At 34.6% G+C, this 17,762-nt stretch overlaps 2 protein-coding genes and 1 non-coding gene across 4 annotated transcripts; all 3 read right to left on the bottom strand.

Annotated features, from left to right (window-relative positions):
- Positions 1–9: 9 nt before the first annotated feature.
- LOC105226754 (ran-binding protein 3) lies at positions 10–3,706 on the bottom strand. 2 transcript variants are annotated; one of them, XM_011205771.4, is made up of 6 exons: positions 3,547–3,706; positions 2,974–3,389; positions 2,768–2,905; positions 2,448–2,708; positions 2,221–2,370; positions 10–2,160 (listed from the first exon to the last, which is right to left on the bottom strand). In XM_011205771.4, exons 1-6 carry the CDS (start codon positions 3,560–3,562, stop codon positions 1,831–1,833), a joined length of 1,311 nt encoding a protein of 436 aa, XP_011204073.2. In that variant the 5' UTR covers positions 3,563–3,706; the 3' UTR covers positions 10–1,830. The 2 variants fall into 2 exon arrangements, with proteins under 2 accessions (XP_011204073.2, XP_011204074.2); XM_011205772.4 differs by having other exon boundaries at positions 2,448–2,705.
- A 1,784-nt stretch (positions 3,707–5,490) lies between these two features.
- On the bottom strand, positions 5,491–16,427 carry LOC105226755 (uncharacterized). Its single transcript, XM_049449638.1, has 5 exons — positions 15,844–16,427; positions 10,782–10,870; positions 7,386–7,540; positions 7,037–7,324; positions 5,491–6,846 (listed from the first exon to the last, which is right to left on the bottom strand). Exons 1-5 carry the CDS (start codon positions 15,908–15,910, stop codon positions 6,759–6,761), a joined length of 687 nt encoding a protein of 228 aa, XP_049305595.1. The 5' UTR covers positions 15,911–16,427; the 3' UTR covers positions 5,491–6,758.
- A 401-nt stretch (positions 16,428–16,828) lies between these two features.
- On the bottom strand, positions 16,829–16,912 carry Trnal-uaa (transfer RNA leucine (anticodon UAA)). The gene has a single exon. It is a non-coding gene; the product is annotated as a tRNA-Leu (tRNA).
- Positions 16,913–17,762: the final 850 nt, after the last annotated feature.

Genomic DNA, 17,762 nt, shown 5'->3' with positions numbered 1-17,762 from the left:
GCATATACAAAAAAAAAATAAATAAATTGTAGAAAGTATTTTAAGTCATATTAATTATTTCTTGTAAGGTTGTAAAATCAAATGATTTAACTTATTAATATACAAATTATGTAAGATGTGTAGGTATATCATGTAAAAAGCGTGTAACTTCTTATAGCAAATAATTGTCGATAAATTAAAATGTGTCAATTCGAAGGAAATAAACATGTATATATATAATTTTTTTTTTTTGCTTATTGAACCAAGAAAATTGCATGCCCTTAATTATACGTACATCTATAATGTTCGCTTGTGCAATAAATATACCCTCTTTGACACCCAGTGTGGTGAAAATTTTTAAATTTCAAGTAGTGATTGTTATATTGTATGCAGCATTTGTTTAGTGCATATACATACATACTATACATATAAATGAGTAGTGTAGACGGCTAGAAGAGTTGACGAAAATAAGAAGAAAATCAATAGAATGTAATAGAATACATATTTTTACTATTAAAAAAATAACAAAATGCATTTCCGATCTTTAAAAGTGTTTTACGGAAAGATTCTCGGTAAGTAAAAATTTATAATTTTACGATTTTACGATGCTTTATGACAGGTTGTGAATTGAACAAATACTCGGTAAGTAAAAAATGTGCCGCTGATTTGTTCGTTTAAATGTGAAGCTTTAGTTGTTGCTATTAACACAAAGCACCTAATTTGTGTAAATTCGCAAAAGGCCAACATCCAAAATCAACTGAGCTAACAAAACTACCCAAATTTCGAACGACTGATGAGTTTGATAACAGCATTTTCAAGGTAGAAGGAACAATGGACAATCAAGTTGTTCGCACCAACTTCCTGCGTAAAGGAAACGCTTAACAGAAACCACTATCAGCTTCTAATTTCAAGATTATTAGCAACCAGTAGCAGCTTCAGGTTGATACATAATTGTAAACCACGTCCAAAATCTTCAAAGAAAAGTACAATCAAAGTAAAGTGCTTGCAATGCCATTTGTTCCACTTCCACATGCTCAATAATGAATAAAATGACCAGTTTTTATTGTTATGTAAGGAACAGAAATCTAAATTTATTTCATTTTATTTGCTTCTTCTTCCAAATGCTTTTCAAATATTCTTTGTTTTCAACTTTGCTTTCATTTATACTACAATTCATTATTAAAAATATATATAAACATATTATTGTTGTAGTTTATATGCAGAGCACAAATGTATGGAAAATCGGTAGGTAGCTTAATAATAGAAAATAAATGAAATATCCCACACATAAAGCACATGCAATAGAGAAATGATATGATTGGAGATTTGCATTTTTTGTATGTTTGGTAGGTAAAATCATAAATTAAATTTATGCATATGAGAAACGTTTTTGAATTGGAAATTCGCAAAACGCCTACAAATAAAATTGGTAAATCACGTTATTCACTGATAAATTTAATTAAAACTCAGCAACATTGCATATTTTGGCGCTGAGCTCGAACCTTTTCCTACCGCCTACTAACTATCTAGTAAATATTTATAAACAGTTGTGTATAACTGCCAGTTGGATCTAGAAAACATTTCTACTGCGCTGTGTAATTCGTTGTTGTTTATACGGTACAAAAGAAATCAATGTTTCGCTTTAGCCATAACCGTTACTTTATCAGTTTTTCGCTGAATTTGGACATATTGAGTTTTTTTAAAATTCATTAACAGGATTTATGCAGTCCATGTTGTGTGCATTCATTTTCAATTCTTCAAATACTTATTACATTTTTTTCTTTTCCAAAATATAAATTAAGAGTTTATTATTTTTATTAATTTTCTTTTTTGTTTTATAAAAACGGTGTATTAGTTCTTTCCCTCATTAACCAATGGCTTTTTGGGACTTGGCTCTGTGCAATCTTCGTGATCTGGTACAGCGGTGGCTTCAGCTTCTTTTGCCTCCTCTTCATGATTGGCTGTTGATCCTATTCCATTTTTCGTTTCTGTCGGCGCACGGCATTCTTCTGGATGTGATACTTTTCGGAGTTCGATTCTCTCTAATAATTCTTTATGTAGTAGCGCCATGTCCGCCGGACGCCCCATCACTAAAAATATTTTGATTTTACCAGTATTGTCCATTGCAGTAAGGCGCAGTGATTTGTTGCTTGGACGTTGAGCTACCATACCAGCCCAAACCTGGAAACATTAACGACATTATATAATAACTTTCGTTAGAATCTTAATTTCAATTCTCACTTTTGTATTAAGCAAAAGGCGCAGATTGCCCGATGTTCTAAACACAACTCGAGAGCATTCTTGCTCATTTTTAGAGTCATTCAAACGAAGACTGCCACGCCCGCGCTCTTCCCAGTTGCTGTTGACGAAGGCAAATAACTTACAATTTACCTATATTTTGGGGAAAATTATATCATATTAAAGTAGTAAAGGAATATGTGTTAATTTTAAATTTTCTAAACACTAACATCGACAATATTTATTTCATTCTCTTCGCCTGTGAATGTTTCCACCTCCTCGTATTTGCGCTTCTGAGCACGACTTTCTTCGTATTCACGCGCTACATCGGTTAGTGTCTTTGTTTCATTCTCTTTTGGCGTGGCACCTTTGTCAGACTCCACTGCCTTTGCTGCATTTTGTATAACACTTGAAAACAGCAATTCTCCAGTAGTAGAACAGCTTGCCTCGGAATTGTCTGCTTTCTGTACACCATCAGGATTAATATTCTCCTTAAAAAAAATTCAAATGAACTAAAATCAGTACATAAATGTAACTCTAGAGTTCTTACCCCAACAACACGTTCATGCACATTTTGTCCAAAAACAAAACCTGATTTTTCCACCAGCGGCATAGAGCTTTTGGCCGCGGCAAAAAGATTTGATCGTTCGAGCCCATTTTTGCGAAGCAAGCTTAAAGGATCGGACCGCTTAAAAAACAGAAAATGTACAATTCAATTAGCGTCAAATGTTAACATTATGGATACATTTAGCTTACTTCATCTGGTTCATCATCGTCTGCCGACTTTTTGTCTTCCGTCGTCTTCTCATTGGTTGCTTCGCCTCCAACAGCTCCTTCTGCAGCATTCGAATCATTTTCTGTGCTCTCCTCCTCCTCCTCATCGTCCTTCTGTTCCCGCATGAAAGGATTATGATTGGTTGTGCTGCTTACAGAGTCCTCTTCGTCATCACCATTATTACTAGTAGCTGTTGAATTGGAAATCGAATTTGCATTCACATTGGCAAGCGAATTGTTGTTGCTGTTGCTCAGCGCTGCTGCACCCAAAACTGAAGGACCAAGTACTGACGGTCGCAATACTCCCGAGCGTATAACCGGATTTACACCACCGCCAGTTAACCGCGATGACTGCAAAATTGAATCGCTACCAAGACTGTTTGATTCGTTGGAGGTATCTAAAAGATTACAAGCGAAACGTGTAATTGCCGGCTTATACTTCCAGAAATTTTCTATCAGTTTTCAACTGATGTTCTTGAATGCATGACTCTTAACAGCACTAGTTCGCACAAATATATTGCTATATTACAATTTCTATTCAATCCTTATACGTACCATTATTCTCAGACATTTTAAATGTATACTTTTTAAGCTAATAGAATTTATTAAAAAAATGAAATGAATGAAAGTCTTTTCGAGTTTTTGCAAATTAAACGCTGAATTGTCAAACTTCGTCGAGAAGGAAGCCAGAAAAAGCGTATGCAAAATGTCAAGACAAAGCAAATGAGAAAAAGCCGTTTTGCAATATTGCCATATCAGAATAAAGTTTAACGAAAGTAACAGCTGGACATAAGTCCAATTGGATTTTTTCAAAAATTATTCAAATTGCGTTTACAGGTTTTTCCAGCAGGGAACTTTCTAAAGTCGTATAAGAATTTTACTTACTAACTTAGAAGACAATAAGAAACATTCTGTATTTGCGGTTTAGCTAAACAAACAATACGAAATAAGAAAGAAGGTTAACTTTGGTTGCGCCGAAGCTATAATACCCTTCACAAATAAAAATGTTTCCACACAGGAACTTGATTTTGATCAGTCAGTTTGAATAGAAGCTACATGATAAAATTTACTCGCAGATTATACTGTTGTCTTGAACAAAAATTTATGTCAAATTTCGTGAAGATATCTTGAGAAATATAAAGAAAATCCTAAAATGACTGGGCATGTGCAAAATTTTAGATGGATATCTCAAACATACAAACTGACGAATACATACATATATAGAAGGACATGACGAATACTATGTTTCAATATAAAATATAAGGTAATTACTAAAATACAGTCCAATATCCAGCGAATATTTTAGTAGGCTATATAAATTCCAAATGTAATACATTTTATCACAAGGGGGGTCTCCCATCCGAGACTGTTTTTGACTTGCCATTGGAGGCGCGTTTTACGTGGCAGGTGCCAAACCTAGCGCACAAACCTATGGAGGCGATGTTTCGCCATCTCATCATCAGCTTATTTGTAGAATATGGTCGGACGAAAGATTGGAATTTAAGTGTGCTCTGTCCAATCCAAAAACGGGAAGACCCCACAATCTACGCCAACTATCGTGGGATAAGCCTCCTCAACATCGGTGCCTTTATGCCACGATGTCTGAATTTGGTATCCCCGCAAAAATAATACGGCTGTTTAACCTGACGTTGAGCAACACCAAAAGCTCCGTCAAGATCGGGAAAGACCTCTCTGAGTCGTTCGATACCAAACGAGGTTTCAAACAAGGCGATTCTCTTTGGTGTGACTTCTTCAACATAATTGTGGAGAAAATAATTCGAGCTGCAGAACTAAACAAAGAAGATACCATCTTCTATAAGGATACAGCTGCGGGGGTATGCTGATGATATTGATAACATTGGCATTAACAACCGCGCCGTTCGTTCTACTTTCTCCAGAATGGATAAGGCAGCGAAGCAAATGGGTCTGGTGGTAAACGAGGGCAAGAAGAAATATCTCCTATCATCAAACAAACAGTCGTCGCTCTCGCGACTAGGCACACACGTCACTGTTGACAGTCATAACTTCGAAGTGGTAGATAATTCCGTCTATCTTGGAACCAGCATCAACACCAACAACAACGTCAGCCACGAAATCCAACGCAGAATATCTCTTGCCAACAGGACTTTGTTGGCAATTGAGAAGTAAAGTCCTCTCTTGTCAAATAAAGACCCAACTCTATAAGTCACTCATTATTCCCGTCCTGCCATATGGTGCAGAGGCATGGGCGATGACAACATCTGATGAGTCCACGTTGCCAGTTTTCGAGAGAAAGGTTCTGCGGAAGATTTATGGTCCTTTGCTTCGCCTAGAATCTCCAATTGGCGCCACCTTGCGAAAAGAAGGAACGACTGGTGCGCTGTTGTTAACTCGACTATAATCGCGCAAGCGGTTTCTACGCCAGTAAAGAAGAAGAAGAAGAATACATTTTATTCTGCAGTCCGATATTGGAACAATATTAAGCAATATTACAATTTTCAAGTATAAAAAATACAATAGTTTATAAACAAATTGATTTACCTTAAATAGTATATTTCAAATTTTATTTGTAAAAATATATTGACATAAATTGCATAATTTTAAAATTAATATTGCTCTTACATGTATTTACATATGTATGTATGCGCTTCAACCTGCTATAAATTAAAGTATTAATCATTTCTGTGAGAATCCCGAAACAACTATTTACACACGAATATGCTTACTTAGGTACATATGTATATATGTATGTATATTATCTGTATTACCTTCGTTAAAGCACGTTCGGTATGTACTCGTATACATATGTGTAATTGCCCACAATGCAGTTTATTGCTGTAAAAAGTAGTTTAGTGATTCCTATGAAATCTTATTAGAATTCATTAAAACTATCATTTGTGGATTTGAAAACAATTTGTGACATGGAAAAATGAGAAATCTTATTAGTTCTAAATCAATATCACAGCTTAACAATTACTTTCAACCAAGTGCTACAATTAAGCTCACTTTTATAAAATACTCATGTATAGCATACTTATATACATAAGTATGTATGTATACATATGTATGTATCATATACTACCCATACATTCATAAATACTATGGGTTTATGTATGATGAGACTAAATATTTAACACTGCGATCGAACTTATTGCGTAAAAAAACTTAAAATTCCACAAATCTCTTATCCATATAAGCTAATACTAGTACATGTAATTGCCGCCTTCCTTGAAATGAAAGTAAAATGCCCAACTTGACAATTAATATTGCACCAATATTTATCGAAACTAATAATAATCATAATTTTTGCAACGGTAAATAGACTAGTTATTGGAAAGTCGCGCATAAAATTTGTCAGTAAATAAAAATTGTCAGATTAGCAGCGTTTTTAGCTACGACTTCCACCCATTCACTTTCCTCCTCCGCACTTTCCTCTTTTGCAACAGTTCTAGTTTGTTTTGGTCACGACACTCACACGGTCCCACCCAGGAAGGCAATCTGGTTCGGTTGTGTGACTTGTTGCAACCGCGCACACCGCATTAACATTAATTAATACGTACATATGTATGTACATATATGTATAAACATATGTACATATGTATCATGGCGTAGAGTTACGGCGAAAACTTGTGTTGAATTAAATTAAATGAAATTAATGGCAATTAGCTACGAACTAAGTGAAGATCTCGCACTGCAGCGAGAAATGCCCGGCGTTGACAGTTTCTTTGTACAGTTTGTTGAAATTAAAATTAAGTCCACGAGTTTGTAAACGATTGAGTTTCTCCAAATCACCAACGCCGGTCAGCAGTCGCACTGCTCGGCAGATAGAAGTCATCTTCGTCGTTGACAAGTAACTCGCGCATCGCATAGCGTCGTCTGGAAGCGCAAATACAGAATAAATTATACAAAATGAATTACAAGCAAAAATTAAAGATAATTCATAACAGAGCGAAAGGCATCGAATCAATTAAATAGGAATTTAATTGCATATTTATGAAGCATACTCGCCCGTTCAACTTTTATTTGTTAGGCATGGCTAAGTCTGACTTTAAGGCATTTTACTTACTCGAGGTATGAGCGCCAGACGACAAGCGCCACATATAGCGATATCGAAAACAACGCCACGAACACCAACACCATCGTGAGTATCATATGACTGTGCTTAGCGTCGCTTTCATTATCGTCATCATCATCATCATCGTCGCCGCCGTCAAGGTCTTTATCAACAATTGCAGCACTATCGGTGCCATTGGCATTTGTGACTTGAACTTTCTGTTTGGTACCAGCATCTTCCGCATTCACTTCTATATTTTCCGCAACAAAATTATCCGTGTCCATTTTGATGGCTGGCCCCCTGTAAATACACCCAAATCATTAAGGTTTGCGTTATTTTTAAATTGGTATGCTCATTCTACCTAAAGCGTTCTTCGAGCTCTGCAGTCTCCTTATTAATATCGCGCACCTCTAACACCTCCACATCGTACTTGAGCCTTTGATCCTCACTCAGATCGGTTACTATACGAATTGAGTCCTCATCATAGTGCTTGAAACTAGCAGTTTCGGGCTTTGGCTGTAAAGAGAATTAGGCATGTGTGATATTTATGCTTTGAAATGTAAAAAAATGTTTTTATTTTAAGCTAATTATTACTTCTATCGCTTCTTTGGACTAAGTGATTTTTAAGGCTAAGGGGCATAGCCGAACAGCGATTAGTATATTAAAGTAACTACATATGTATATTGTGACAAAAGAGGGCCCGGAAATTGTAAATAAAACGCAAAATATTTAGTTGTTGTGAGATGATTTTTCCAGTCCTTGAAACACTTTTCATTAGCACTTTTAGAGATGGTCTTGAGCTTCTTCAGCGAATTTTGTTTTATCTCCTCAATTGACTGCAGCGGGTTCCACGGAGCGATGAATACAGTGGTTGATTGATGTTATTAATTGCGTTTTTGGCTTTAAATTCGGGCACAGTCTTGATCTTTTGAAAAAAAAAAATCAGCTTTGTCGAAACAAGTCGAGCAAGAACGCGTTTTATACTCAAAATATTCACCAAAATCATTCGTTAGAGATGCCGAGATCTCTTGCTATCTCTTTAACACTTGCCTGATAATTTTCAAGCACCTATCTTTCATCCTTTTAACATTTTCCTCAGTTGAAGATGACGAACGAGACAAGTCTTCAACGATATCTCGACCGTCTTTGAAGGCTTTGTACCATTCTCAGATTGCTGTTTTTGATAAAACTGAACCACCGTAAGCCTTTTCCAACATTCAAAACGATTCCGCATATGAAATTTGGTTAGAAATACAAAATTTTAAACAAATTGTTTGTTCTGACTTAAGCAGCTAAGAAGATGTTGTAAACAAACTGGTTGATAAATCGTGCTCATATTTGGCATAGAAATTAAAGAAAGACCTGCCAACTTAGCAACATTTTTTTGAATAGCATTTACTCGGGGAATTTAATTATAATTTTCGGGTGCTTTTTTGTCTTAATGTACTACTCAAAACTATTTACCTGATTTTGCAAAATTAAAAAAAAAAATCGTATAGAAACCTATGGCGTAAATATTTCTGTTAAGTTTATGTCCGCTGGAAGTCACCAGTACAGAATTTTTACCAAAAGATTTATTGATGGTTCGAAAAAATCGTCGATTTATCGACCTTCGGAGGACACAATTTTTTGTTTTATGATGATAAAAGATTTGACCAGTTATTTATCGCATACCAAACCATCAAGCACCTATTTTATTAATATATAATATTTCATAGTAACAAGTAGTTTAGCTACAACAGAAAAATAATTTATTAGAAAAACTAATTATCTCAATCGGCAACGGAAATTAATCTCAATGTTACTGATTTATTAATATTTCAAGTTAAAAATGTAATTTATTAAATATTCCACAGAATAATTTAAATCCAATAACATACCTATACTTATATGTATGTATGTGTGAACATTATACAATATGATTAAAATATCAAATCAGAGATTTATTACGCAAATTTTAAATATACGTGTTTTATTTTTGGACCCATCGATTAGTGGGCAAAATCGGACGAACAAGGAAGCATGCACAACCCGATCTTACTTTAAAGTTGCAACTGATTTTATCGATATGACAAGTGGTGGTCTCTTTCGAACAAAGAGCAATTAATGAAGAACACGAAAATAAATTAAGCAGAAATCGTTTAAAAATAGTGTGAGCATCGTTTAATGCAGCAAAGGTATCGGCTTAAAAAGAATATCACAATTTCACGCATATGTTTACATACTCGTATACATATATAAAAAGGGGCAGTGCAACTTTCCTGAAATAAATATGATAATTTCAGAGTGTCTCGCTGTATAATGCACGCACTTTTAAAGTATTTACAACAACAACAATATTGACTAACCACAGAAAGAACTGATATTTTCCACAGGTTAATTAAATTATTTATATGTACGGTATGCATACATATGTATGTAAGTGTGTATATACATCTCATACTCATGCATCGGTAGAGTTTGGAAGAACTTAGGCTTTCGAAAAATTAAGTGGAAAGTTTGTGAATCATGAGTATGACATTTGTGGCTTAAAAATGTGTGTATGCTCATATATACATATATACATACATATGAATAATCTGGCCATTTAACGAGTATTTTAACTAACATAAATATGCGTGTATGTCTGCACATTGTAATCTACCGCTGCATTGGATGCAATTATTGCATCTAGAATGTTTAGAATTCCAATAAAACGGTTTTCAAATGAATTATGTATTAAGGCAGCGTTATGAAACTTGCAAGGCTAAAACGAAACCGGATTACCGCAGAATTCTAGTATTACTCAGTAGCAATTACGTTCATTCTGAAACAACAATTCTGATTTTTTTTCCTTCCGCTAAAAAGTCTAAAAAGTGTTTATATCAATATATCACATACATACATATGTACATATATTTGTATGAACACACATATACATATGTACACTCGAATAAAATGCAATGCAAAAACGAACGTGACTCTCTAATAGGTGACTTATTGTCACAGTACTCGTAATGTCAAAAATCGCCAAATAAACAATTGTTGTGCTCAGCTAGACGTGCCATCGCAATCCCATTAGCGGATAAGCTCACCCTCATTTCCATATGAATTAGATAATTTTGGATTACTTTCAACTACTGTGTCAAGCGCAACAAGTCAAGTATATGTACATATGTATATAGTATGTATATATTAAGTATGTGTATACGGATTACGTTTGCTAAATCAATTCATTGTAGATTCTACGAAGCCTAATTTAATTTACGCGTGACTCATTCGAAAGAGCCGCGTAGAATTCGTTTCGTCATCAGCCGAATTCCCCTGCCAACAGGTAAATCATACATACGAGTATCTACATACTCGTACATACATATGTACGCATGAATGTGTGAATCAATTAGTATTTGGGGACGGGAATCACGTTGGAATTTGTACTTTTGCGGTTGGCGCACCGAAAGAAAAAAGCATCAAAATACACGCATTACAAATCGCAATGGAGATAATCTGACAGATCAAGGTTTGGTCCATACGTCTTATTAACGGATGCCGTTTAAACGGTTTACAGATGGTCAAATGGTATGTGAAGTTAAAGATTGCTATCAAGCAGATGTTTATTTTGATTTTGCACCTGAAGAGTTCTTTTCTTAATGATCAATTGAAATATAAATGCCATTGGCATCGCTTCTAGATTATAAAAATCGACAGAAGCAAATTTTTACATTACCATAATTTCTACGTTATTATACATACATATATAATATAAAAAAATCCTTACCTCCAAACTCAGATCACGTTTTGTAGGCAGTTTATTTAGATCGCTCAGTTCCGATCGGCGAGAAGCTTCGTCAATGGGACTAAGGTTAGCTGTAACGGATGAAGCAAAATATTACTCAAAGTAATGATGAGGTATAATGTAATTTAATTCAAGGGAAAATGATATTAAAAAAAGCAATTTGGTAGGATAAGAGCGCGATCTGTTGACCAGACTTTTTACAGCAGCTGCTTAAGTCCGTACACCTCAGTAGTGCGTTATAATTTTTACAAGGGATAAAAATATGGAATAAAGAACTTGTCGCAAATTTTGTATTAAAGAAAATTTGTGTGTGGAATCGTTGCGAATGTAGAAAAAGACATACGCTGATTCATTTTTATCACAAACACAAGCCTTCAAAGACGGGCAAAAGATCGTGGAAGACATACCTCGTTCTGGACGACCTTGGACCTTTTCAACTGATGAAAATTAAAAAAAAGTGAAGGATATGGTGCTTGAAATTTGTCAGGCAAGGTTTAGAGAGATGGCAATAGAGCTCGACATCTCTCGCGAGTTCTTTTGAATGATTTTGATGGATATTTTGGGTATGAAACGCGATCTTGCTCGACTCGTCCCGATACAGGTAGTTTGCCTTTGGTCATTCTTGATCGGACCAATTCCCATTCGACATTCATGGAGAGCCTAATAGCTGTCGATGAGACATGGGTTTATGAATTGGACATGCAAACAAGTCAACAATTAATGGAACCCTTCTCAGTCGATCCAAAATTCGCTGAAGGAGCTGAAGGTCATCTCAAAAGGTCCAGTTTCAAAGCATTTTCTATTTAGTTCAATTCCCTTGTGTATCTTGTGAGTGATTACCTCCTATTAAACTGTGAAGAACTCATGTAACTGTTGCTCCTGACGATAAGGAAATTACTTTATTTAATACAGGAATTTGAAATGGATTGAATAGGGAAGGCCATATAGGCCCTAAATCGATAGCTGGAGATCTAGTATGAAGTTTCACTGTAAGTTTCGTACATTTGTATATTTCTAGATGCGCTCCGCATTCATCTTTTTAAATATTTTACTAATGTATGTAGATATGTATATGTACATATAGTATATGGTGGATATGTAGTCATTTTGCGCGCAGCATTTTTTAGCATGTTTTAACTTTACAACTCCCAGTTAATTTATGATAATCAAACAAAGTATTGTGTACAAACGCCTGTTTATCTCGCAAACACACATACATACGTACATATGTATACTTAATCGTGTGTGCATTTCTTTGGCTGGATTTTTTGATTTCCGAGAAGTTCTATGCAAATTCTGCTACTGATCGCCGGAATGACGAGCACCTGCTGTTTTTGTTGTGTGAAGTAATAAACACGAGCATATTTACCTTCGGCGATATGGTAAACATACAAACAAGCCTACGTATTATTAAGAACGCATGAAAGTGCATGAAAAGCTCTTGCTTTAATTGTAGCTGGCTGAAGTAACTATTAAGTCGTTCTAAGATAATTTAACGGTACTGCTTATTAACGCACACATTTGTAGGTGCAAGTGTCAAACGACCTTGATCTTTCTTATCGACGAACTATGAACCTTCAAAATTGCAAAATTTTTATTAGTTTTATTATAATGTATGTTTGTGTTTGTGTAGTGTATTATTTACATAGACACACACAAATGGCAAACATGTTGTCTCAACTTCTTTCAAGTTCAAAATCACATTTGCACGAACTGTTTATTTGGCGCCCTACATTAAAATACTTTTTTGATCGCTATCAATTGGCATATTGTCCCATATTTGTTATAAATAGTGCCGAAGCCGGCCAAAACAAAAACAATAAAGCATTGCCCACTGCCACATGTATCAATATGCTTTGCACGCGCGTATATTTAATGTGAAATAAGTCAAAATTTGACAGTTTTGGTGTTCCATATAAATAAGTTACCAGTCATGTATAGTGCTAATTATTTTTTTAGTTTTTAGCGGTTTAAAAGGGTGGATTTTTATCGCATTTTATGTCTATATTTTTTCAAGAATAACATAAATTGAAATTTCACGAGTGTATAATTGAAAATATGTTCAATTGACTACAAAGCTTTTCATTAAGCCCGCTTAAAGTTAAATAAATGCGAGAATAATATATTTAATAATAAATGGAAAATATATGTGAATTTACAAAGCCAGTATAACCTAACTTTATTTTAAATATTTTAGTAAATTTTGTAGTTTTGACAATGTGGAGTAACGAATTTTTTGGAGTTCATGTTCGCATTTTCAATACTCGTGGTAAATGCGTTGGCAAATATCAATCAAATTCAATAAGTTGCAAGAGGGTGTATTGGAGCTCACTTGGATTTGTATTGGATAGTCCTACTCGAGCGCCGTCGTTAATATCATTTCGTATGCACAACAGCAACAAAGTATTTAGGGTATTTTTATTCGCATGCGACTTAAGGCTTTGTGTTGATTATTGTCTTCGAAGCTTTTATTTTCTTTTAAGCCCACAATTTGTACACGTGTATGTATGGATGTACATACATATGTGTGGATAGGCGAGCCAACAATATAAAATTGGCCGCAATTTTTGCATTCTTTATCAACTTTTTGCAATGAACTGAATAATTGTTGACGAAAATATTACCCAATGAAAAAAGTTGCGAATTTTGTCGTCATGGTCGGCGCAAGTGGGTACATGTGTAAGTAACTACTAAATGCTTACCCCGTAGGACCCTTAACTTGTTATTCGGGACTGGTAGTAGATATAGTTTGGCTGAAATATGCATGTAGTATCGTGTAGTAGAGTAAGAAACAAATTTACAGCATCAATAATACTATTTAATTGAAAATATGAGCTTAAAGTTTATTTTTTGTTTGTGTACATTTTTCTTGTTTTTAATTTCGACAATAATAAATAAAAATTCCCTAACATTTTAATATGAAAATATTTATTTATATAATGTCCAAACAAACCGTTGATTTAGCAATTAAGTTAATTTTAAATTATTAATATCTAATTTATTCAGTTCGCACATAAAATCAACAACTAACCGATTTCTCCATTAGTAATTAACAACAAATTAATGCAAAAGTTTCCGACTAGTTAAGAATAATAAAGAGTTCGCTTTAGACGGTTAGGAGCAATACAAAAACCTTTTGTTGTAATTATTTATAACGGGTGATCCTAGTAGAGGAACTGTTTTAAATACTTTTGACAGATCACTATTGATTGATCGTGAACTCAAAGGCATTTGCTTTCAACAAGACGGCGCGACTTCCCACACATTGCATCAATCAATGGATTTGTTGAGAGAACATTTCGGTTAACAGATAATTTCACGTTTTGGGCCGGTCTTAAATTTCCTACAGGGAATCTGTTACTAGAGTTTGTTTGTTGGTATGAATGTTTGTTTGTATGTAAAACACCTGTTTCGCGCGTTTAGCTGCCGCCGTTAACACTGTTGTCACTGATAGGGCTTTGTTGTCAAAGAAAAAGGCAAATGAAAGTAATAATTGTATTAGCTTGTTTGTTGCTGCTGACGCTAATTTAATGTCAATGAAAGCTTTGTATTTTTCATAAACATGTTTTTTACATACATACATATGCAAGTACATACACATGCACTTAGCAGAATTCCCATGAATCACTTATTATTAATAAATTTGTGATAAAATGTCTAAAGCGTGTCTTATCAACATAATTAATTTGCTATTTTATCTAATCATTAAATTTGCTACTAAATGTAATGAAGTTGTTTGCCGTATTAGACAATGTCCTTGAGTATTCATTTTTTCTTTAATATACAGTTATATAATAAGGAGGCATGAATTTTTCAAGGTCTCAAAACACTGTTGAGATGTATGAATTATACTTTTAATTATGAGAAATAAATTTCAATGAAAGATAACGCTGATATCTGTTTTTCGGATAAAATTTGGAAAAAAACGTGACAGGATTCCTAATAAGCTAAGTTAGGTTAATCTGTTAGACCAATAAGCACGCTTAGACCAATTTTGGTCCTTTGCGCTACCAGATAGAGTTCAGTGGCTGGGACCAACGACGAGTTGGTCATTCTTTAGGATGCCTGCGCTTGAGGCGATTTTTAACAGACTCTGCGACCTCACTATCGATACCGCCTCCAGTATATCACATCGCGGTTATACTTACAGCGTAGTCTTGCCAATGCGGGACAAGTGCACAAGAGATCTTCGATTGTTTCTCTAATGCCCTGCTCTAGACATTTCGCGCAGTCTTCTCGATCTAAAGCTTCCTAAGTTGGCTGGCATTTCCTTAATATTTTAAAAGGAGCCCTATAACTGCTTTTAAAAATCATTCACTGATAAAATTGTAAGAGCATATGAAAAATTAATAATTTTGTTCTTATTTAGGTGAACACCACTGTAGTTAATTTAATATTTCAGGAAGCCTATTTTATTAATTTGATAAAAATTTGCAATGCTGAAAAATACTTAATATTGCGTCGTTATTCATTCGTATTATCGTAAAAAAATTAAAATGAAGAAATTTTTTTACAATTTGTTGAAGAACCACCAGATATACATAAATAAATACTGAATATTCATTGTTCTCCCAAAAACAAATTCAAAATAACGTAAAAACGAGAAAAGTTAACGTACTTTTTAAAACATATGTATGTATGTATGTATGCAAATATAAATTGTATATTTTATGGTTTATTCACAAGCCTCTTGCAAGACTGGCTAAGCCACTTCTACTTCCTCACACCGACAGATAAGCAAATAAGAAAAAAATAGAAGAATAAAAATAAGAGTAGCAGATACAACTGACTGCAGTCGAAGTAAGAATTCTGCGAACACTTTGCAATTCAAATTTGGTCGCAGACGTCAAAAGATATCACGAAACATTCACAAGCAGTTGTACAAATGTCGAGACATTTTCGTTTTGCGCAAAAGTGCGAACGCTGATAATGAACGAGGCTTAAGACATGCTATCTACTTATGTATGTAGGTTCACACATAACTAAATATAAATATATACCTGTAAGTATGTATTGTTTTTATTTTGTTCTTCGGTGATCTTACCATAGTCTAGGCTGGCTGCAAATGCCAATACGAGAAGGGACAACTTCGGCAACCGGCTCACGTACATTATTGATGTTACTGTTGTTGTTGTTGATTGGTAAAAGCGTTATTTTCTCTCTTTTGAAGTGATAATAGGTTTCCTGCACTTGAAATTGATTAAAATATGTTGGCGTTTGTATGTATGAGCACTTGGTTTGCGTACTGTATGGGCCAATAACTTCACCGTTATCAGTCACACACACTTATCGGAGTGTTTGTTTGATATGAAACACACTTATAAAAATGATATCGAATTATTCACAGTTCTTAACGCCAACGTTATAATTGACGCGATTTTCATAAAACAAAAAACTATAAAATCAGTTTCAAAATTAAATTATTGAAAATTAGCAACGCTCAGTCGGAATTTCCACAGTAATAAATTTGATTTCCAAACTCGTCGACGATCATTACCGAAATGGGCTAACGACGTATAAAGCGGGAATTAAATTGGAAATTTGGCTTAAGTCTCTAACAGAAGAGCGCTCACTTTAACTTGATCTTGACTTCGCGAATGTTGCTGAAAGACTGTCTAAAATTGGTTGACTGCGACCGCAGCGAAGCGGTGAAGCAGCGAGAATTTCAATGCACGGAGTTGGTGGCTGATGACGCATGTCGTTGCGGTGAGCCCGAGTGGTTGTGCTGAGAGAGTGGAATATCTACTTTGTCTAGGAGAGAAAGCAGTTTGACGCTTAACAAGATACAGATCATAACTAGTTTCTCTGTTAGAAGTGTTCTTAAAGTTGTCGTGCTCTTGTCAGTATAAATAAATACAATGAACTTACAGGAAAGCATTTGAAAACATTTTATTTTGTGTGTGTGTAATTTGCAATAAAATAGTATAAATATTTTGAGTGACGAGCAAAAACATTATTTTTTATTAAATAATTTTTTTTCTTTTATATTAATATTATTATATTAAATAATATAAAAAAATGTTTCCATTTGTCAGGTGTGGGGTTCGAACCCACGCTCCCTCTCGGGAACCAGAGCTTAAATCTGGCGCCTTAGACCGCTCGGCCAACCTGACTATATCACTCTCATTGTCAAAATCGGTATAAAAACCTGTTCCCAAATAGTACAATGTACGATTTATGGGATATTATATTCACTTGGTTCTTGTCGCAGCTAATTTAGTTTTCTTCAAAGGGAAATTTTATTAATATTGCCACATATTTGACATTTAGCATTGTCAAAGGCCCTGTTGCTAGTGTTGTTATTATTTTAGTTAGTAACCACTGTTTTTAATTTTTTTTTTTATAAATTGATTGATTTGCCAAAAATTAGTTTTCATTGAAACTTCAAATAATATTTTGTGGACATGGCCTTTGAAACGGTACATAAAACCTACATTGAAACCCAACGACTATTACTCTGTCATTCTTGGTACTACATAATTAAGTTTAATATAATTAGTTTCAACTTATGAAGACTGGAAAGTATTGGGGTAGTGAAACCATCTGTAGTCACTACTATTCAACGACCTGTCCCACTGTCCGGACTAGATTTAGTGTCCCCCGTCTCCTTGGATAACGAGGCTCTGACGACTGTTTTTACCTGGCTGTATAACCTTCCATCGAGCATGAGTACATACAGAATGTGACATTTACTTGTAAAGTCGTTCAGAGCTTGACTTGTATCGTTTGCCGGGACTCTATCTACTATACTTCTATCAAAATTTTAGTTCAAAAACAATCGAAAATATGCATCCCTTCGAAAAACCTTCTCGTCAATTAGAAATGATAGTGGTCTACTATACATAAAAGTGAAACCACAACAACGTGCCATAATTTCAATATTTTAGAATGTTAATGAACACGTACATAGTTTCGACTTATCAAGAAGTAATTACTTGTATCAGGTTATCATTATCGAACTGG

This window comes from Bactrocera dorsalis, chromosome 2 (assembly GCF_023373825.1).
Source record: "Bactrocera dorsalis isolate Fly_Bdor chromosome 2, ASM2337382v1, whole genome shotgun sequence".
Taxonomy (NCBI): Eukaryota; Metazoa; Arthropoda; class Insecta; order Diptera; family Tephritidae; genus Bactrocera; species Bactrocera dorsalis.
The sequence above is the reverse complement of the archived record's forward strand: the minus strand, read 5'-3'. Positions and strand labels throughout refer to the sequence as shown.

Coding starts and splice junctions, on each gene's coding strand:
- LOC105226754 (XM_011205771.4), bottom strand. Junction 2,709..2,767: donor TGCATGAACGTGTTGTTGGG/GTAAGAACTCTA, acceptor ATTTTTTTTAAG/GAGAATATTAATCCTGATGG. Junction 2,371..2,447: donor ATGAAATAAATATTGTCGAT/GTTAGTGTTTAG, acceptor CCCAAAATATAG/GTAAATTGTAAGTTATTTGC.
- LOC105226755 (XM_049449638.1), bottom strand. CDS start 15,910: ATGTACGTGAGCCGGTTGCCGAAGTTGTCCCTTCTCGTATTGGCATTT. Junction 7,541..10,781: donor AACGTGATCTGAGTTTGGAG/GTAAGGATTTTT, acceptor TTCTCTTTACAG/CCAAAGCCCGAAACTGCTAG. Junction 6,847..7,036: donor GTCTGGCGCTCATACCTCGA/GTAAGTAAAATG, acceptor TTGCGCTTCCAG/ACGACGCTATGCGATGCGCG.